This window comes from Myodes glareolus, chromosome 15 (genome assembly GCF_982192425.1).
Source record: "Myodes glareolus chromosome 15, mMyoGla1.1, whole genome shotgun sequence".
Classification (NCBI taxonomy): domain Eukaryota; kingdom Metazoa; phylum Chordata; class Mammalia; order Rodentia; family Cricetidae; genus Myodes; species Myodes glareolus.
The window spans coordinates 39,531,872-39,554,562 of NC_142040.1; the positions used below are offsets into that span (position 1 = coordinate 39,531,872).

General features: G+C 39.8%; 1 protein-coding gene and 1 pseudogene across 3 annotated transcripts in view; one reads left to right on the forward strand and one right to left on the reverse strand.

The window, feature by feature from the left end:
* Window positions 1–18,851, reverse strand: part of Ddx4 (DEAD-box helicase 4) — a 55,323-nt gene extending 36,472 nt beyond the window's left edge. For 2 of the 3 annotated variants that reach the window (XM_087896888.1, XM_048443019.3), the window contains exons 1-5: window positions 18,762–18,851; window positions 17,882–17,968; window positions 10,973–11,030; window positions 7,590–7,661; window positions 6,094–6,171 (exon numbers count right to left, since the gene is read on the reverse strand). In XM_087896888.1, the coding sequence (XP_087753014.1) occupies window positions 6,094–6,171; window positions 7,590–7,661; window positions 10,973–11,030; window positions 17,882–17,953 (280 nt within the window). In that variant the 5' untranslated portion in view covers window positions 17,954–17,968; window positions 18,762–18,851. Of the gene's footprint in view, window positions 1–6,093; window positions 6,172–7,589; window positions 7,662–10,972; window positions 11,031–17,881; window positions 17,969–18,565; window positions 18,621–18,761 lie in introns of those variants that run through there. The other variant, XM_087896887.1, reaches the window with a different exon arrangement.
* A 2,339-nt stretch (window positions 18,852–21,190) lies between these two features.
* Window positions 21,191–22,375, forward strand: LOC125393229 (spermidine synthase pseudogene; annotated as a pseudogene).
* Window positions 22,376–22,691: the final 316 nt, after the last annotated feature.

A 22,691-nucleotide genomic window follows, 5' to 3' on the forward strand; every position in this document is an offset into this window, starting at 1 on the left:
GGAACTCAACTCTTTCAGCCGAAGATTTCACAGAGGTAAGAGCTCTGTAGTGGCTTGACTGCTTTGCTTTTCTAATCTTCAGGTTGAACCCCAATATCTGTCACTGGGATTTTATTATTCATGCTACAATTGGTCCCCAATGTTCAGGGTACAAATTCAAAAAAAAAAAGTCATTTGTGGCTCTTTAGCCACTGGCACAGGCTGGAGCTGCACGTAGGGTTCGAGCCCCACCAGGCTAGGCTTTCCTTTTTCCCCAAACCTTTGAGTGAATTTGGGATTTTTCCTGTTCAACCTCTCCGAAACAGTCCCCAGCTGCCAGCCAAACTCCAGAAGCACCTGGACTCCAAATGCCACAGGACTCACCCACTCTAGACTGGCTGGTTCTGCCTTCAGGCAGCAACCTTCACACATGCTTTTTCCCAACAATAATACCCTGGTGTGGTTTTTTTCAGATAGTTTGAGCTCCTCCCTCCTTCCATCAGTACATCCATCCATCTCTCTCTCTTCCTCCCTTCCTCCTCCCTCCCTCTCTTTCTTCCTTCCCCCCTTCTCTCTCTCCTCTCCCCAAGCCCTCTCTCTCCACTATGGGTTTCAGACTCTCTCTTCCTGAACCCCCTTCTCAGACTGCTGCCAAATTAGGCAGCTGCCTTGAAATCCAGTCAGGCCGTTACTGTTCTATGCAGCAGCAATCAGCCTCACATCTTCATCAATATCGTCAGTAGATTTCCTAAGAAAATTGGGAATTCTTAAAGGGAGAAATTAGTTAAAAGAGAGATTTTCCCCACACTAAAAAAATGGGGGAAACCATTACCATAGAGGGATTTCTATCTCTGTATGATAATATGCTAGACAGTTTGAAAATGGAACAATTAAATGAGAGGATAACTAATTTAGATGGGATTTATGTAATGTCAATTGTAAACATCAGTTTTATCATTTTTGTTATATCAATAAAAAAGTTGGTTAATATGAGTGCTAAGATACAGGCCTTATAAAAACCTAATTAAACAGATCACAGAGATATTCAACTACAAAGGAATTTAATGGAGAACCAATTTCAGTGTTGCAGCGTAAGAATAGAGAGGAACAGCCTAAGGTTTTCAAACAACCAACCTTAATATATCCAGTAACCATACAAAAAATTACCAAATGATAGAGTAAGAGCTGAATGGACTCCTGTGCCAAAGTTAGATTTAAGGAGAGCCAAGAAAGCAATAGACTCATATGGCATGCCTTCATCTTTTGTTAAACAAATGTTACACACAATCTTACAGGCCTGGCAGTTATAGAAAGATCAAATTGAACTCTAAAGAGTATATTAAATAAACAGAAAGGTATAATAAATACCCCAAGAAATAGAGTGCATAATGTTTTATTAACTTTGAATTTTCTAAATTCTAATGAGAAAGGAACAACAGCTGAGGCGAGACATTGGAGAGTAGAAAAAACTATGGAATTAAATCAGCTGATATATTTTAAAGATATACTGACCTCAGTATGGAAACCAGGACATGTGTTACCTTGGGGAAGGGGTTTTGCTTTTGTTTACACAGAAGAAGAAAAGCTATGGATACCACCAAAGTTGATAAAGATTTGATTTGAACAATACACTTCTTAATTAGAAGAGATGACAGTTCATCAAACAGCATAGCTGTTTAAACTAACCTATAAAACTAACAAATGCTTTTCATTTGATCAGGTATAACCTACCAAAGGAGAATCTCCCCCAAATTAGGGCTGGGGAAGGGTTTTGGTTCTATCTTTTCAAGAGAATAAAGGTATCCAGCTAAGGAATCTGAAGACCACTGACAAATGAGACATCTGAGAAGAAAGGACAAATCATCCAGGAAAAAAAATGTCTCAAGAAAAAAGAGTAAATTGGCCTATTGGTATATCACATTTCCAACAGGATAAAATTTCATAAATTTTCCCAAATGCTTCTGCTGTTCTCTAAAGGCATATAATACAAATAGTCTTTTTGTAGTCCCAGTCTAATTAAAAAAATCAAAGCTGGCTTTGGAGTTGGAGTGTGGCTCTCTCTTTCTCTAAATGCAAGCATGTTTATTAAAATGAAATCTAAAATCTGTTTCATGTAAGAAGAGCTACCTAATATGAAACAGAAGAAAAACAAAAATTTAAGGACTATTATTGCCACTAATCTCATAATCCTTTGGTTTTAAATTGAATCCATAACTAAGGTATAAATTTATTATATATAATATATATATACCTTAGTTATATATATAGTTTTGTCATGATAATAATGGTCATATAGAGTATTAACTAATTCTAGAAAAAGGTTTCATCTACCTTCTCGTACATGATTTCAGGTTTGAATATCTGTTTTCTGCAGTGAACCATGAGCACACCTAACAGTGAATTTTGAAGTTTCCACAAGGAGGATGGGGCAGGCCCTATAATGATGATTCCTCCAGCATTATGATAACACCACTAGACTGAAAAACACCATCTAAAGATTGACTTTGGACTACAAACTGCTCAGAAGTTCTAGGTGACTAGCTGAGATGACCCAGCCTAACATACTACTCTAGCCAGGACTTGAGACAAGCCCTGCACTTTCCCGTTGCGCAGAGACTGAACAACAAATGATACAGCTACCTCTTCCAGGACTTAGCAATCAACCCAAATTTTTCTTTTCAGGATCCCCTAAAGACACCATTGTCCCCAGACATCAGGAAGTAAATTTAAGAATAAGACACCCACATTCCCAAGAGACAGGATGGGTGGTTTTTGGTTGTTCAATGGGTTATGGATACTTGTCATTGTTTAGGGGGTTGGCTACCAGTTGTTAATGGTTACGGCCAGGAGGAAAGTTGAACAGAGGAAATTAGATTCAAGGTTCATGTTTTAAAAAGAATAAAGGGGGATATGGATAATACAGGTTAAAAGGGTAGATTATTGAACCTACTCTGAAAAGAAAAAAGGGAGGATATAGATAAAAAGATAAATTATTAAATCTACTTTTAAAAAGCAACTACTAGTTTTAAATGTTTTACACTGAATTGGACTTTTGTATATTGTATACAAATACTGTATATTAATACAAACTTGAAGATAACTTTGTTAGAACATACTGTATATTTATTTCTACTCTTGTTCAAGGTACTGTACCTATACAACTCAATTAACAATGCAATGCAAGTTTCTAGTCCTTAAAAAGTATTATTACCAACTGTTTAGGATAATAAGAAAATGCAGGTTAGTAGTTAATCACCTATTACAATCAAACTTGTAGTCACATGTAGGTATGTTTTCAAGGTCAAACAAAGATTTATTTTATATAGACAGGCATCTTCAAACACTTCAGTGATCTACAGAATATACCATTTAAGATATTTTAATAACAGAGGTTCTTTTTTATGACAATAAGATATGACTATTCCTGGCAACACCAATCTACCCCAGAGAAGAGAATGGACATCAAGGAAACTCCACATGGAGTTTAATTTCTTTGTGGCAAAAGTAAGCCACTGGGTAAGAAAATGCCCTTGCCTTGACTGCTGGCAGTATGCTGTCCTAACTGGACAAGCAGGACACCAAAGAAAGTGACTGCCAAACACTGTCAAGACAAGGAGGGATGGCCCTTCAGAATATTCTGTTTCACAGAAAAGGCTGTTGGATATGCTAAGCCTGTGGGTCAAAAATGAATGCCCCAATGCTGCATAGGAACTTGGGGTGACTATTCAGGCAGTCAGCTGTTTCTGTCACTTCTCACATTTTTTGGAAGTCACTTGTTTGTACTTCCTACTTACTCAGTTATTATGTTTTCCTTCTTGGGTCTCTGAGGGAGTTGAAGATTAGACAGTTATAGTTATTGTTTTCCTTATTTACCAGATAGAGAAAGCAAATTAGGTACAAGACTTTGGACTCATTAAGATAGATATGGAGTACTTTTTCTAAATTTATTAAATGCAAATAAACTAGATATTGTTGATGTACTTATTGCCTGCATATATTATATATAGTTATTATACTTACTGTATATAGTTTTTCTTTTATTGGTTATAGCCTTTTTGAATTTTAGACAAAAAAGAGGAAATGTAGTTATATTTCATTTGTATTTTAATAAATAAAGTTTGCCTGTAGATCAGAACACAAAGCAGCCACAATAGATAGCCACAGAGGTCAGTGTGCACCTTTAATCCCAGCACTAGAGAGGAATTTAAGGTAAGATGAAACAGGAACTCGCTCTCTTTCAGTCTAAAGATATCACAAAGGTTAAGAGATCTCTACTGGTTGGCTGCTTTGCTTTTCTGATCTTCAGGTTGAACCTAAATGTTTGTCTGGGCTTTTATTATTCATGCTACAATACAGGATGAGACTAACTGAAATTATACTAAAATTTCTGCCTCTATCAGATTATCAGCTCTATTCTTTTAAGTTTAAAGGACATTTTAGTAAATTTTATATTATCTCAAATATCCCATATTCCTCTATATATACACAGGCAAGACAATATGTATCATTATAACCATTATTTACTTTCTATTAAAAATATTTTTAAAAAATTTAAATCTGGAGTTGAGGAGATGACTCAAGTGGTAAAGTTTCTGCCATGTAAGCACAAGGGCTTGAGTTCAATTTCCAGTACCACTACAAAAAAGCACATAAATTGAAAATGAAAAGAGTGTAAAACCACAATGGTTTTTCTTGTCCTGAGAAAGCAAGAACACAGGATCCCTGCCCAGTCTAGACTGATAGAGTCTAGCTGTATCAGTGAGCTCTGGGTTTGGTGAGAGATCTGTGTCTTAAAATATTATTGACTCTTACTTAATAAAATGGTCTTTAGTGTAAAAATACTCAAGGAGTTAGGGATGGTGGTGCATGCGTGTAGCCCTAGCTACTTAGAAGCTGATTATAGAGTATCACTTGAGTTTATGAGTTAGATACCTAACTGGACAGCATAGTGAAGACACCCCAGCCTGTCCACCACTCTCTCTCACACACACAGAAAAGATACTTGGGCATACATACCTTAAAATTAAATGTCAATATGGATACCTATCAAATTGTCTTAACTACATTATAAAGTACTCAGTTATAATTAGGTTTCTTTAACATAAGAAATAAGCAATTATTTGGATAGCTGTTCAATTTATACACATGATATATATGTGTTATCTCAAATCACTTAACATCCTCAGATTTAACCAAATTTAAGGGCTCTTCCAGCAATAAAATGCCACATAAATTTAATATGTAATTCTCCTATAAAAGCAAGTATCCAACAGCTTCACTGTATGATTGACCAAAAATTTTTCAGCAGATATTTCCTTTCAAATTGTAGATGTAATCCTTAAAAATTACTATTTCTACAAAAAAACTAAGCTTTAAATATTAAATTAAATTAAATAAATATTTGTAATCTTCAAAGTTGCTATATTCAAAGAATATAGTCAAAGAAATTGATTGTATTCTACCTCCCTCAATTGCTGCTTGCTCCTGTCATTCCTGTCCCATGGAAGAAACAATGTTGAGTTTCTGAAAAAATTGGGATGCTCTCCCACCTAAACAATACTGGTCTTCCTGTGCTCAGCTACAGATTAGCACACACATTCCCCTACTTAGGTATAAACAAGTCTCACAAGGAACTGAGATCCCTGAGTAATAAAGAAGGGAAGAATCGGGGTTCATATATAGAGTGAATCAATGATATTAAAAAGCAAGAGGAAAAGGCAAAATGGAATACCAAAAATATGGTGCAGCAGGGATAAGAGTGCTTGCTGTAGAGCCTGCTGGTCTGAGTTCAATCCCTGGAGTCCACATGGTGGATGGAGAGAAACAATGCCTGGAAGTTGTCCTTTGTCCTCCATATATACACATAGTACATGTGCATCCATACATACACATACAAATAATAATAATAATAAATGTTTTTAAAAAGACAGAACACTGTATATACCCAAAGCAGCATAAACTGTTGCTTTTATACTTTCCCTAAATGAAAATACTTTCTTGTGAGCCTCATAATTTCTAGCATGGCACATACTTTCTGAGTTTTTTCCTAAAAGATAAACCTGGAAACCTTGGAGCCGACTACAATTGTGGCTGTAAAGTATTACAAGTAATTACCTCTGTTTCCAAAACCCTTTCCTCTCCCGAATCCTCCAGCAGTAGGTGTGTTCTCTCTTTTACTAGACTCGCCAATATCTGAAAAATTTTTTAGAAAGTTAAACTTCTTAACATGTAAAATTGTGTCATTAAAAGATACAAATGAAACGCGTCTTTAGAATTAGATGACTTTTACAGATAGTAGGAAAATAGAAAAGGGACTTTAAAATAATATATTTGCAAGTTTTTTTAATTCTCAAGTTATATTTCCAAAATATAAATAAATAAAATAATAAATAAATAAATCCACTAGTAGTAAACATGTAAGGTTTACTATTCTTTTACCTTTAATCAGGAATTCACGTCATGATTTTCTATATACTGAATCCTCACCTCAATAGACTGGGGTATTATATTCAGCCCACATGATAATTTTAACCAATGAAAATAATAAAACATAGTACAAAATGTTTTCAGCACCTTACTATCAATTTAGTTATGAAAAAAATGAAAGTATTTTGCTCTACTACTATCTACAAACCCAAGTGTTTCTAGCTTTTTGTTTGTTCATTTGTTTTGAGACAGGATTTTAAGTGCAGTCCAGGGTGGCCTTAAACCCAAAATCCTACTGGAACTGCAGGACCCACCACACATGGCAAGTATTGATGGCTCTAAACATACAATTTTAAAATCCAACCTGGTCAGGCACAGTGACGCATGCCTTCAACTGCATCATTTGGGAGATGGAGACAGGATTTCTAGGCTAGTCTTATTTACACAGCAAATTGAAGGCCAGTTTGGGCTACAAGAGACCCTATCTCAAGGCCTGGAGGAATGGCTCAGCCGTTAAATGCTAGGCTCACATCCAAAAATATAATAAGAGATCCTGTCTCAAAAACTAAGGAAATAAATTCAACCTTGGTAAAAATAACTTCTTAAATTTAACACTGATAAGCTAACTAAAATATCTCCCATATTGTTTTTGTTAAGAAAACTTAACATTCAAGGAGGCCCTTTTACTCTACCCTCCAAATGTTTTACAACAATCTTCTCACATCAGTTCCTAGAAACAGAAATCTGAAATTAAGCAACAACTGTGCAGTCAATTTAACTGTCTTATCATCCCAAGGAAGTTAAGACAGCACTGAAGTACATGGGCATCACCTGGTGTGGTAACGCACACATTTACTACTAGCACTTAGGCTGTGGAAGGAGGATCACAAGTTCAATAGAAGTCTGTAATATAGTAGTACACAGGAAGAGTTTAGGGCCGGTGTGGGTTTAAGATCAGCATGGATTATATTATATAGTGTTTAAAGCCAGCTGGGTATGCATGCCTGTCTTTGTTTCTCTGCCAATCTCCCACCCCCACATACCACTCACATTAAATAAAATCAGCTCATTATATCAACAAAACCTACCATCCGCTAAGTTATAGCAGACTTAACTTTTCTTTAAACAGCCAAAGTCCCTATGCCTTTAGTCAACAGTTCAGATTAAAGGAAGACCATACTTACCTCTGTTTCCCAAATTTCTTCCAGAGGGAAATCTCATGAAATGATCTCTTCCAGAAGGTCCATCTTCCATTTCTAAAGCAAATAACATTTCAAAGCAAATCAAATAAAAACACATATCTAAGTATACAAATTTAAAGCCTTTTCAATGTGCCACACATAACAGAGGGATTTTATCTACTAACAAAAAAAAAAAAAAAAAAAAAAAAAAAACAAAACAAAAAAAAAACCAAGAGCCAGGCTACCTGAGAGGCTAAGGCAGACGGGTAACAGATTCACAGCAATCTTAACTATAACATAAGTTCTAGGAACTTATGAGACACTTTCTCAAAACAAAATTAAATTACAGAGTTAAAATAAAACTATGGATGCAATTCATTGGTGGAATACTTGTTTAGGATGCATGAGGCCTTAGTAAAAGAAGAAAAATAACAAAGAGCCTAACTGAAAAATGAGTTGTCTAAGTAGTTCTTCAGAGGAATATCCTATGCTCCACTAGCTTCTAGACAGGCCCACTCACCTGCCTGTCTCTACAGTACCAGACACCATGAGTTTGGGCCTCCTATATTAATAAGCAGTCAAGAAAATGTCCCACAGACAGGCCCACAGGCCAATATGATCGAGGCAATTCTTCAATTAAGGATCTCTTCCTAAGCAACTCCAGGCTGGGTCAAGCCAACAATAAAAACTAACCAGAACAATTAAGTAAATGCAAGAGAGAGTATAATATGATCCCATTCCTGAAAAAATGAAAAATAACCAGATCAAGTAGAATTGTAACAAAATGAAAATAAAGTATAGCAAGCAACAGATAAGCAAAGAAAAGCAAGTCCATGTCTCAATAAAAATAAAAAATGTAATAAATATGCATCCATAAAATAAAAATAGAATTTGATACAATTATGTCAGAATATATATAGAGAGATCTATAAAGACTCACAGGCACTATCAGTGGAAGTCAAAACTTGAGGCTAATATTTTGAATTATTTAGTTTCTTCCTTTCTAACCATTTAAATTTTTGTTAAGAATTATTTAGGTATCAGTTTAGTTTACATTCACTAGACTAAAATATGCTGCAGCAAGAAAATAAACTTTCTACGTCCAAAAAGCTCTATTTTTAATCATAAAATAGGACTAACACAATGGATGAAAAAAGGTACTTACACCAAGACAGCCTGAGCACAAGTGCCAGCACCCGCAGGGTGGAAGCAGAGATGGAATCCTGGCGCTGTCCTCTCATCTCTACTCCTGCGTTGCAGCATGCATGCCCCTCTCACACAATCAATGTAATATTTTAAAGTACTTTTTTGAAAATTTGAAAACTACAAAAAGGTATTTGTTATCCAAAGAGAAACAATTATTTCTCATGTGATTTCTTTTATTTAGCCTAAGCATCCACAGATTTAATGAGCTATGGCATTTAGCTGGTAGTCATTTCAATTTAATTTTTAAAAAATTCTATGACAACAGACTACTATGTTCTCGTATGATATAGGCCTGCCTATTTCATTCCTTTACTGAAACTATCTCTGAGAACCAGGTTTCTCTGGGTAAATATTAGAAAGTATACATTTACACATCTGTCTTTTAGACTTTTAAAAGATCTCAGCATTCATATGGTGGAAGATAAATGAGTCTTGTTTGTTTCAGGCAGGTGATAATCCCATATGCTTTTGAAAATTGAATTATATATTAAACCAACACATTCAAATGTTTGTGAAAGACGTGCTCCTTGACAACGGCAAAGGTTTTCATAAACTCTAGTCAACAGATTTACTTTGAACTTAAAACAGCCATAGGAATTAAATTTGCTTTAACCTCATAGACTGAATCTCGTACTCACCTCACTTTTCTACAAACTACCTTGGCAGTTTTGTTTTCCTTCACTGTATGCCAGGTTCCAGTGAGCAAACAGTTCCCTTGACTATAAAATACTTTGACCTCATCCTCTAATTTTTAACAGAAGAAATTATAAACTGATATGCTCCTAGGCCTTGCATGTGTCTGCCTTAAAATGAGCAGTAACTCAAATGCATAGACAATAACTTGGACTCACTGGAAGTACAGTAGTGTGGCTGCCAGGGGCTGGAAACAGGAGGAGTGAGGAGCTATTATTTTAATGGGAGCAGAACTTCAGTTTGCAAAGATGAAACTTATCAAGGTAGATGGTGGATGTAGCAATGCGAGTGTGTTTAAATTGTACACTTAAAAATGGTCAGGAGAAAAAAATCAAAACAAAACAAAAAAACACCGAGTCTTGGGGCTGGCACAATGGCTCAGCTGTTAAGAGCATTTACTGCTCTTTGCAGAGAAGCCATGTTTGGTTCCTGGCACACACAAGATAGCTCAACAATGTCTAACTCCAGTTCCAGAGAATCTATCACTTTCTTCTATTCTCTTCAGGCATCAGGTATGTCCATGGTGCACTTACACATACACTGGCAAAACATCCATGTACATAAATAATAAATCTCTTTAATGGCGAATATTAGGGCTGGCAAGATGATTCAACAACTGGAAGTTCTTGCTGTACAGGCCTGATCATCTGTGTTCAATTCCCTCAAGGTTTGAACTCCTAAAAGTGGAGGGAAAATCAACTCCACAGAGTTGTCTTTTGATCTCCACACACATGCCATAGCATATACATTATGAACACAATAATAAAAATATTAATGGTGAAGATGGTCACTGTTATGTACATGTTACCATAATAAAAAAAATCTTTCACTGTATATCAGCAGTCACATTTTAGCCTGTTTCAATAAAGCAAAAGACTACCACTATGATTTAATTTTTTACCCAAGTTGTACTCCTTCTACCATGTTACCATACACACTAATTCTAGAGTGTATGGTAGTACACATGCAGGGAACGTGGGCAATCCAAATACAAATTCATACAGAGAAAGGAGTTAGGAGTCACAAAATAGGTTTCAATCCTTTATTTTGAAACTTATCTCTCATTCTCTTGGGAACTTTGGTAAATTAGTTTTCTGATGCCAAAGAAACCCATGCTCTTGATGCCACGGCAATGTCTAGCTTAAACAGTTGGTTTTTGGCTAACATCAGAATTAGAACCTACTTTAATAATCTTTCCATCTATATGCTGCCCTCTTGTATCAGGAGACCTGACAATGCTTTAGCAACCTGAAGCCAAACATGCAACCCTCAGACTGAAAAAAGTTTTACAGCAATTCACTGAAGTAATATAGTCTCCGACACTGTATTTTCTTTAGATATAAGTTTTCCTACCTAAAATATTAAACTATAATTAATCCTCACCAAAAAATTAAAAAATACTCTATACTATCAATCTACTCCTTATCCTTAAGTATTATACAAAACCCTTAACTTAAAAATAAGAGTCATCTTGCCTTAACACATACCTGATGAAGCTGAAGTCCTGTTAAAAGTGTCTCCATTTGCACCAGAAGAATATTTGTCCTGTAAGAAATAAAACCAAGTTTTCAATCAACTCTGAATAAGAATGTGCCATCTACTTCACAAATAGAAAATTACAGAGTCCCTTCTTTTTTCTTAAGAAATACATTTTAAGACCCTCAGTGCCTGAAACCATGAGTAGTTTCTCAATTTATTCATATACTGTGTCTTTCTCTCTTCACCTCACTCCCTTCCCCTCTCTCATACACACAAAATATATGAGATACTTTTTCTTGTACATATATACCTATGATAAGGCTTATGAATTTGTCACAGTAAGAAAATAAATTATGGCAATAGACTGTAAGAAAAAATTATTGTTCAGAAGCTAGGTAACAAGGAGGCCCCTGAGAGGAATGCATGGTTCTCCCTAAAGAGGAAATAGATGAGATGTCCTGGGTAAACTAGGTGGGAGGAGAGGACAGGGGATGGGGGGGCAATCAGGATTCTTGGGAGGGGGACAGATTAATGAAAGAGATATCTTGACAGAGTAGGCCATTATGGGGTTAGGGAGAAACAAGGATGACCCCAGCTAAGATTCCTGAAGAGGGCACCTGAACTGGCCTTCCCCTGCAGTTGTAGATTGGTGACTACCCTAATTGTCATCATAGAGCCTTCATCTAGTACCTGATGGAAGCAGATGTAGAGATCCACAGCCAAGTACTGGGCTAAGCTTTAGGAGTCCAGTTGAAGAGAGGGAGGAGGGATTATATGAGCAAGAAGGGTTCAAGATCATGAAGGGACAGCTGACCTGAGCTTGTGAGAGCTCATGGACTCTGGACGGACAGCTAGGAAGCTGGCATGGGACCAACCAAGGCCCTCTGCACCTGGGTGACAGTTATGTAGCTTGGTCTTTCATGGGATCCTAGCAGTGGGACCAGGACCTGTCCCTGATGCATGAACTGGCTCTTTGGAACCTATTCCTTATAGCAGGATGCCTTGTCCAGTCTTGATGCAGGGGGAGGAACTTGATCCTACCTCATCTTGATGCTCTGTTGAATCCCAAGGGAGACCTATCACCATGCACAAAAGTCAAGTCCAAATGGATTAAAGATCTCAATATTAATCTGACCACATTGAACCTTATAGAAGAGAAAGTGGGAAGTAGTCTATAAGACATGGGCACAGGAGACCACTTCCTAGGTAGAACCCCAGTGGCACAGACAATAAGAGCAACAATGAATAAATGGGACCTCTTGAAACTGAGAAGCTTCTGTAAAGCAAAGGACACCGTTATTAAGACAAAAAGACAACCTACTGATTGGGAGAAGATCTTCACCAACCCCTCATCAGACAAAGGTCTGATCTCCAAAATATACAAAGAACTCAAGAAACTAGACACTAAAATTCTAATTAACCCAATTAAAAAATGGGGTACAAAACTGAACAGAGAATTCTCAACAGACGAAGTTCAAATGGCCAAAAGACACTTAAGGTCATGCTCAACCTCCTTAGCGATCAGGGAAATGCAAATCAAAACAACTTTGAGATACCATCTTACACCTGTCAGAATAGCTAAACTTAAAAACACCAATGATAGCCTATGCTGGAGAGGATGTGGAGTAAGGGGAACAGTCATCCATTGTTGGTGGGAATGCAAACTTGTGCAGCCACTTTGGAAATCAGTGTGGCGGTTTCTCAGGAAACTGGGAGTCAACCTACTTCAGGACTCAGCAATTCCACTCTTGGGAATATACCCAAGAGATGCCCTATCATACTACAAAAGCATTTGTACAACTATGTTCATAGCAGCACTATTTGTAATAGCCAGAACCGGGGAACAACCCAGGTGCCCCTCAATAGAAGAATGGTTAAAGAAGGTGTGGAACATATACACATTAGAGTTTTACTCAGCAGTAAAAAACAATGACATCTTGAATTTCGCATGCTAATGGATGGAAATAGAAAACACTTTACTGAGTGAGGTAACCCAGACCCAAAACGAGGAATATGGTATGTACTCACTCATAAGTGGATTCTAGCCATAAAGGACATTGACCCTATAATTCGTAATCCTAGAGAAGCTAAATAAGAAGGTGAACCTAAAGAAAATCATATAGTTATCCTCCTGGATATTGGAAGTAGACAAGATTGCCAGGCAAAAGTTGGGTGCACGGGGGTGGGGGGGTGGATGTAAGGGGAGATGGGTAGAGAGAAGGGAGAAGGGGAGGATTCAGGAGAGCTTGGGGGAATGGGATGGGTGGGATGGAGGAAGGGTGGATATGGGAGCAGGGAAGTAAAATCTTAATTCAGGGAGCCATTTTAGGGTTTGCAAGAGACTTGATTCTAGAGCGGTTCCCAGGTCCAAGGAGAGGTCCCCAGATTGTTCCTTGGGCAGCAGAGGAGAGGGTGCCTGAACTGGCCTTGTCCCATAGCCACACTGAAGAATATCACCATAGAACCTTCATCTGGCGATGGATGGAGATAGAGACCCACTTTGGAGCACTGGACTTAGCTCCCAAGGTCCAAATGAGGAGCAGAAGGAGGGAGAACATGAGCAAGGTAGTCAGGACCAAGAGGGGTGCGTCCACCCACTGAGACGGTGGGACTGATCTAATGGGAGCTCACCAAGGCCAGCTGGACTGGGAGAGATGGAGCCTGTGATCAAACTGGACCCTCTGAATGTGGCTGTCAATGAGGGCTGACTGAGAAGCCAAGGTCTACTGCATGGACTGACTTTGTGGGAGCCTAGTTTGTCTGGATGCTCACCTTTATACACCTGGATGGAGGGGGGAAGACCTTGGACTTCCCACAGAGCAGGGAACCCTGACTGCTCTTAGGACTAGAGAAGGAGGGGGAGGTGGGGAGGGGGAGGGAAAAGGGAGATGGGGAGGAGGTGGAAATTTTTAACAAATAAATAAATTAATTAATTAAAAAAAGAAATCCTGTCTTGAAAATTGAAAGAGGGAAGGAGGGAGGAAGGGAGGGAGGGAGGGAGGGAGAGAGAAAGGAAGGGCGGGCAGACAGGAAGACACTATTATATAACTACATGTAAAACACTGGCTAACATATGAAATTATCACTTAAAATTATTAAATAATAAAGTATAGCCATGGGCCAAATCTGATGGGCTACACATTTCTATAAATGATTTATTGGAGCACAGTGATTCACTAATCTATGAAAATATCAGTAACTGCAATAGCCAAGCTGTGGCTGAGACCAAAACCTACAATGTCTAAATCATTCACTGTCTAGTATTTTAAATGAAAGGTTTGCTGACCCACATACCTACAAAGTATAAGCTGTTATTAAGTAAATAAACCAAAGAAAACACAAAATACTGTTTGCAGAGTTTAGTATTTCACACTACACTCACCAATGCTACAGGCTAAAGTAGAACACAGGACATTGTCAGAAGGCAGCTTCACAGTAAAGATACATAATTTAAAACTTTCACTGTGACTAGGCATGACTAGCACTCAGGATTCTAAGACAGGAAGATGATGAGATTGAGGCCAGCTTGGGCTACATAATAAGATTCTGTCTCAAAAGGTTTTAAAAAGCACTCCATTGTAAATAATTAAAGTAAACTAAAATAATATATCTACACTTAAAGAACTGATTTTAAACAATGCTCATATATGCACTGAAAACGGTATACAATCTGTGGCTGCATTCCAACGAAGTTGTGAGTCACCAGCTAATTGAGTCAGAATATTCATGAGTAATTTCAATTAAATGTTCTCAAATATTCACTGTTCCAGTTTCTAGTGTAAAAATTCTGCTACAGAGGCATGTACATTACTGTGGCAGTATTATACTAATCAATGGACTTAGGAGATTCAACTTTTGTTACAAAAATCAGTAACTAAATACCAAGTTAATCTTTGAACCTTCCAGTATTTCTAGAGGGTTCTCTGTGTTGATGACAATTTGAGTAACTTTTTCTCACCTCTAACACCTATAATGTCCTTTCATCACTGACCCACTCCTTTATTTCTTCTTATGTAAGCTTCCTATAAGAAAAAACTTTCAGACTATAGCTCTGAAATGCATGTATATAAGCATCCAACATGAATAACTTAAGAATGAAGCGACCTACACTTATAGGTCTTACTGTAGTCAAATGGCTGCTTTAAAATCACAATCGTCCTTCAAGTAAGTTCTTTTAAGTAAGTGCCTGCCAGTGTTGGAAAGAGAACAGCACCAAGATGGCTACCCTCAGGTAATACTTTTCTACAATTTCTCTCACAAAAGACACTAAGATGACTTTCAAAACTTTTATGTAGCTCAGCAATCATCCAGATATTTTCTAAAGTTGTCATTAAGAGCAAAAGCACAACAGTGTCACTGAAATATCCTAGTAAACTGCTATAATAAAAAGCCCAAATCTATAATCTAAAGCCCAAATACCAAATCAGAATTTTATCCAACCAGTCTAATCAATGGACAGGGTGCTATTTGTCAAACAGAGCAAAACAAACAAACAAACAAAAAAAAACCCACACAAAAAAACTTACTGGTTCAATGTGTCTAAACCAATAAGCACTAAAATAACTGAACTCTGTTATTACAACATGATGCCTCAAGCTAAGAAATTTAAGATTTATATGTGTTTAACTTACAAATTTCAAGGCAAATTATAAAATAGGTACATGTCTACAGTAGGTAAAAATGACAGACGTCCTTTGTAATACTACATAAGTTTGATTTTTCAGTTTTTTAAAGGGAAAATTCTTTTAGCTCTCGAATTAGCTTAAATTACCATCCTCATCCTCTCTAGGTAATGCCCCACTTCTCTGCCTCACTTAGAACATTTTTCTGAAGCTGCTGTCTCTGCCATATCCTTAATTTCCTTCACGTTATTTGCAACCCAACTTCCACATTGACCTCTGACCTAAAAATGCTTTTTAATAAGAGAATATGCAATAAAACTACTTTGGCCAGGTAGTGGTGGCACACGCCTTTAATCCCAGCACTCAGGAGGCAGAGACAGGAGGATCTGTGAGTTCGAGGCCAGCCTGGTCTATAGGAGCTAGTTCTAGGACAGGTCCCAAAGATACAGAGAAACCCTGCCTCAAAAAATCAGAACCAAACAAACAAACAATAAACAAATAAAGTTACTACTTTGTATCTCTACCAAATGTGCAACAGAACTTCAGAGGGCTTTTATCTCTGAATAACTTTGGGTTTTTTTTTTTGAGACAGATCTACATATTAAAGCATGTATTGATTATGACCTGGTAGCCCTCCTAACTCGGCTTCCCAGGTGTGTGTAAGTAAGGGCACAGCGAAAACACCAAACTTGATCACTTCCCGTGGGAAGAAGCTTTATTGTAAACATAAAACTGCTGAGTGGCCTCTCTCTCAGGTGCTAGAGAGAAAATAGCCAGAGGCATTTGGGGCAGTCCAAAGCTGCCATGGCTACCTCTTGGAAACAAGAGAGAATATAGCGAAAAGGGGTGAAAGCCTTGCCAGTTATGAGGAGAGAAGCTGTAAAGTAGAACAGTCTGGGAGTTTAAGGTAGTGGGGAGAGGGGTTGCGGGCTCTCACAGTGGCTTTGCTATGCATTACAGGTACTGTTAATAGGCATCTAAAGAGCCAGAAGGTTAGCATGACTGCTCTTCCAGAGGATCCAGGTTCAATTCCCAGCAACCACATGGAAGTTCATAATTGTCTGTAACTTCAGTTCTAGGTGACCCAACACCCTCACACAGACACACATGCAGGCAAAACACCAATGTACATAAAATAAAAGTAAATTATTTAAAATAAGTAAATAATAAATACAACACACTAAGTCGGGGAGTAGTGGCGTTCACCTTTAATTCCCATCACTTGGGAGGCAGAGGCAGGCAGATCTCTGTGAGTCTGAGGCCAGCATGGTTTACAGAGTGAGTTCTAGGATAGACAAGACCTACATATAGAAATCCTATCTCAAAAACTCTCTCTCTCTCTGATCTATAGTGTATGTACATACATACATATGTATGTGTGTGTATATCTATTTATTTATTAAGATACTAGTGCTAAAATAAGTTTCAAGCCAAGAAATATTATAAATTCTGATTATTACTTGGGATATTTGAATTCAAAGCCCACATATCGATCCCAACTAAATCAAAACACTGAGTATTTTATTTTTGTATAAAATAAGTATTTTCACAAAGACATCACTTAAAATATGAACTGACATACATACAGAATGGAAATGCTGGATGTGAGGGAACTTCTGCAAAAGGTTTCTGTGTGGGTTTTTTTTTTCTGGTTTTTCAAGACAGGGTTTCTCTGTGTAGACCAGGCTCGCTTTGAACTCACAGAGACCCACCTGCCTCTGCCTCCTGAGTGCTGGGATTAAAGATGCAACACCAGAGCCTAGTGTCTTATTTATAAAGATGTATCTTATAAAGTACATGCCAGTAATAATAAATCATAAATGTGAACACACACACACACACACACACAAAACTGACCCCAAAGCGTTGAGTTACAATTTTAACCCCCAATGCCATTCAGAAAAAACCAATATATTTTATAGTTAATATAGTCCCATTGAGCTCCTTACTTTCCAATCAAATCATTACTTTCAATTTTTCTACACAAGTTATCTTTCAAGACTTTCCAACACATTTGTACAAGTTTGTGTTCACCTGTAAGTTCTAAAGCACTAAGATTTGAATGACACTGGCAGTATTACCAAACTTTTGTTTGTCATTATCAAATTACTATATAGATGTTATCCGATTTGAAGACTAGCCTGGCTTTCTCTTTCTCCATTAAATAGTCAAGAAAGATTACATGCCGATAAATACTAAACAGGCTAGAATAAGTTAGAACTTCCTCACCAATTTGATTTTTTTAACTAATAAAAACCCACAACATTTAATGACTCTACACTGTAAGTTTATTACCTTTTCAAATACAGGAACATAGGAAGACACGTGAGGTTTGAGGATTTCCGCTTCCCAATCTTCATCTCCCATGGTAGCTACAGGTTCCTTTAAAAAAAAAAAATGTACTTTTAGCTATGGTTACATCAGAATTGTTAATTTTCAATTATGAGGCTGTGGTTTAGGAATAAGACATAGTAAATCGAAGCACAAGGCAGTGGGACTGACCACCACTACTACAAAATAATACATGTAAATTATTTTTTTCCCTACGCATCTCTTATAACTATCTGACTAATGTGACCACCTTCCCCCAAAAGCTTTTACTTCTTGCCTATAGATGATATTTATGGGCAGCATTTTTATCTTTCAAAGCTAGGTGAATCATTCACAGAAGTCCCATGTCCCCAGCAACGCCTAGGTTTGGCCAAAATCTTTGTTCTCCCTCAAAGGATTCCCAAATGGCTTGCTGCAGGTGAGGTGGACGGGTAGTGTCTGGGACATTCAAGATATTTCCCTTTGCGTCCCCTCCGAGATAACACGGGATGCTGAGGCCTTGGACACCGGAAGGGGAGAATGTCATAAGGTGGGGGCCCTCATTTCTTCAACATAGGGCGTCGAGCTTCCCCAGGGGTGTTCAAACACCGTTTCTTCTGAAAAATGGCCGCCTGGGCACTGAGCAGAAGGTTCCTCAGGCCTCCCTACCCGGCAGGCCCCAGGTCTTCACACCCGCTCCGAGCTCTCAGCAAGGCAGGGGAAGGCCCCAGAGGCCGGCCTCACAGCCCACGCAGGCCCTCATGCCGAGCCCCTGGTTCCAGCCCGGACCCCCACAGCCCCCCGGGCCCAGCTAGGGTGGCCATGGCTGAGGGCCGAACCAGAGGAAGGCCACCAGCTCACTCACCTCTCCACTCCAGGCTTCCTGGGCTCCTCGCGGCCACCGACGCGGCTTAAACGGCTGCACGTGCGGACGCCTGGACGCCGACTGCGTCAAGTGCGTGGGCCGACAACAAATAGCACCAGGCGACGGAGCCGCCAGCCAATCAGCGCCCGCACCACGCGGGTTCCCGCCCCCACCGAGGGGGTCCTGCATGTTCTCTGCCTTTGATGAGGCCGAGGCAGGGCTCTGCGGCCTGCTAGGCCTGGAGGAGTAGGCTGCCCTAGGGCCTGTACCTCATTGCGTCCTTCCTGTCTCCCCATTAAAAAGATAAAGGCGCGGATGAGATTGCGTCTAGAGTTGTAAAGAAAGCTGGTCTGTAGGAAGAAAACAGCCCCTCAAGCAGAAAAGAGGAAGAAATGGCTTGTTTGCCAAAATCTAGATTTGTGGTTCACCTGTTCACATCCATGAGGGCACTTGCCGGGGGCACTTAGTATTTAAAGCGCTCATTAACTGCATATTCTAACTCTGTCCATTCTTAACCTCTTTAAAAGGAAAAATCTTTCCATGTTTTTCCCAATTCTCCCACAAAGCCTAACAATAAAATGTATGTAAAACACAGTTCTCAGGGGTTTTTTTGGCGGGGCTGGGGGTTGTGTGTGTGTGTGTGTGTGTGTGTGTGTTTATCATTTTCCTTTTTCTGAATCTTTGAAGAAATTTCTAGATATCTGTCAGGTACAATACAAGATGATAGATGTAAAGAGAGGCACTCCAGCTTGAGCTTGCTTTAAAATTTTCTAGAAACGCATTTGTGTCAGCACCAAACATGTTAGAACCATGCAGGATCCCAAAAGGGAAGTGCAAGGAGTACAGCATCTTCCAGAAATCATGTCAGCAAAACATGATAAAGAGTTTGATGGTCAGGCTGTCCATACAAGCAAGGTTTTAAAAGATAAAATTTCTAGCCATGTGTGGTAAAACATGGTTAGAATTCCACTGCATGAGTGAGTAAGTAAGGGGGTCCCTCTAGGCCAAGGGTTGTCTAGGCTATGTAGTGAGTTCTAGGCCATTCTGGGTTATGGAGTGTAATGTTTACCGGACAGTGGTATACACCACTAACAAATAATTAGGCAATTCATGGATACTTTTCATTTTGACAGTCATTTTTATGCTTAAATTTACTATTTGTTATGTATTTAAAACTATATCTAGCACACCAAGCATGCTTTTAGGGATATAAATGCCTAGAATGTGGCTAAATTAATGTATCCTTTTTAAAACTTCACTCAGCTGAGGAAAACTTGGTACTATAATAATGTGGGGGAATAGTAAAGCAACATGAAGGTGATATTCGGGTAGCTGAAGTGTGGGAAATACTGGCACGGATGAAGACTCAGGATCTGAGGGCTGTTCTCTGGCAGTGTGCTCTCCACTGAAAAGACATTTAATCAACACCAGTCCCCATCCTGTGCTTACTTAGCAACTTCCGGATTCCTGATTTCACTCACCATGTGTTTCACATGAACGAGACTCATTGGCACTACCTGTTCCCAGTAATGAATTAATACAGTGGTATTCTAGCTCAGAAATGAGTCTTGTTTGAGTTGTGTTCCCGAGGGGTCCTGTTTGTAATGGCCCAAATAAGATAAAGACTAAAAGATTGAAGCTTTTGATCAGAGAGGATATCACCAGCATTTGGCTGAGTATGTAGTATTAAAAGAAAATTAGGGGAAGAACAATAAGTCCCTAAGGTGTATACCACAACACTTTCCCAAATAAAGGAGAAAATAAGAATTAAGCAATGAAAAAAATTAAGCAAAGAGGAACCATTGCAAACACTATCTTAAGCACATGACCAGAGTTCACAACACTCTTCTTTTTACCCTTTACTATATAACAAACTACTACAGAACATGTTGGCTTACAAAAATGCTCTCAGAAGGCCAGCTGGACTGGGACTGATGGAGCCTGTGATCAAACTGGACTCTCCGAATGTGACTGTCAATGAGGGCTGACTGGGAAGCCAAGGACAATGGCACTGAGTTTTGTTCTACTGCATGGACTGGCTTTGTGGGAGCCTGGTTTGTTTGGATGCTCACCTTCCTAGACCTGGATGCAGTGGGGAGGACCTTGGACTTCCCACGGGACAGGGAACCCTGACTGCTCTTAGGACTAGAGAGGAAGGGGGAGTGGGGGAGTGGGGGAGTGGGAAGGAAATGGGAGGTGAGGAGAAGGTGGAAATTTTTAATAAATTAAAAAAAAAAAACAATGATCCCAGGGTTGTGTCGATTTAGAGGGCTCAGCATACCCTCTCATATAATAATGTTAAAATGCGAGACGGGTTAGGTTGTGGCGCAGGCGGCGGGCAGAGCTGGCCCCGTTGTGCTGCTGCTCTGCGCGGCCTGCAGTCCGGGCCCTCGACGCGCGCCGCCCGCCCGCCCGTCCGCCCGTCCGCCATGGATCCCGGCCCCGACGGCACAGCCGCGCCCGGCCCCGCCGCCATCCGCGAGGGCTTGTTCCGAGAGACCTGCAGTCTGTGGCCTGGCCAGGCCTTGTCGCTGCAGGTGGAGCAGCTGCTGCACCACCGGCGCTCGCGGTACCAAGACATCCTCGTCTTCCGCAGTAAAACCTACGGCAATGTACTGGTTCTGGATGGCGTCATCCAGTGTACCGAGAGGGACGAGTTCTCCTACCAGGAGATGATCGCCAACCTGCCGCTCTGCAGCCACCCCAACCCACGGAAGGTGCTGATCATCGGGGGTGGAGATGGGGGCGTCCTACGGGAAGTGGTGAAACACCCATCTGTGGAGTCTGTGGTCCAGTGCGAGATCGATAAGGATGTCACTGAAGTCTCTAAGAAGTTCCTGCCTGGTATGGCCATCGGCTATTCCAGCTCGAAGCTGACCCTCCACGTGGGTGATGGCTTTGAGTTCATGAAACAGAACCAAGATGCCTTCGACGTCATCATCACCGACTCCTCAGACCCCATGGGCCCCGCTGAGAGCCTCTGCAAGGAGTCCTATTACCAGCTCATGAAGACAGCACTCAAGGAGGATGGCATCCTTTGCTGCCAGGGTGAGTGCCAGTGGCTGCACCTGGACCTCATCAAGGAGATGAGGCACTTCTGCAAGTCTCTCTTCCCTGTGGTGGGCTATGCCTGCTGCACCATCCCCACCTACCCAAGCGGCCAGATTGGTTTCATGCTATGTAGTAAAAACCCGAGCACCAACTTCCGGGAGCCCGTGCAGCAGCTGACACAGGCCCAGGTGGAGCAGATGCAGCTGAAATACTATAACACGGACATGCACCGCGCAGCCTTTGTGCTGCCTGAGTTCACCCGCAAGGCCCTGAATGACTTAAGCTGAGCCTAGGTGCCCCTGCAGCACCACCCGAGACCTCAGTCGGACTGGACCAAGGAGCTTCCAAGGTGTCTAGGGCCCCGCCAGCCCTGAACGAGACTCCCAGTGATTCTTACCCACCAACCAAGTGTTATAGGCCCCAGAATGCTGCCTGGCCTGCCCTGTTGGGTGGACTCAGTCTTTGTCTGTCTCTTTGGCGTTTGGTCCCAAGCCTAAACCAGCTCTGTACAGCACCGTCTATGCCCTCTGTCACCTAACAAAAAAAATGTGTATTTATAATAACTCAAAAATATAATGTTAAAATGCTGATCAGAACTTAGATCATTTTACACTTTAATATCAACTTCTTTCTTTTTGGTGTTGCCAGAGTTTGAACCTAGAAAATTGAACATGCCAGGCAAACTCTCTACCACTGAGCTATAACCCCAGCCCCCAATATCAATTTGTTTAAACATCCAAGGTGTTTTTTTTTTTAACTCTAGTATCTTAGGGCTGGTATGGCCAGAAAATATTTCACTACAAATGGCTGCCTTGAGCTTTCGAGGTTGTTGGGCAATCTGTGAGACTCTATAAGGCTATTGCTCACCCCCAAAGCCAG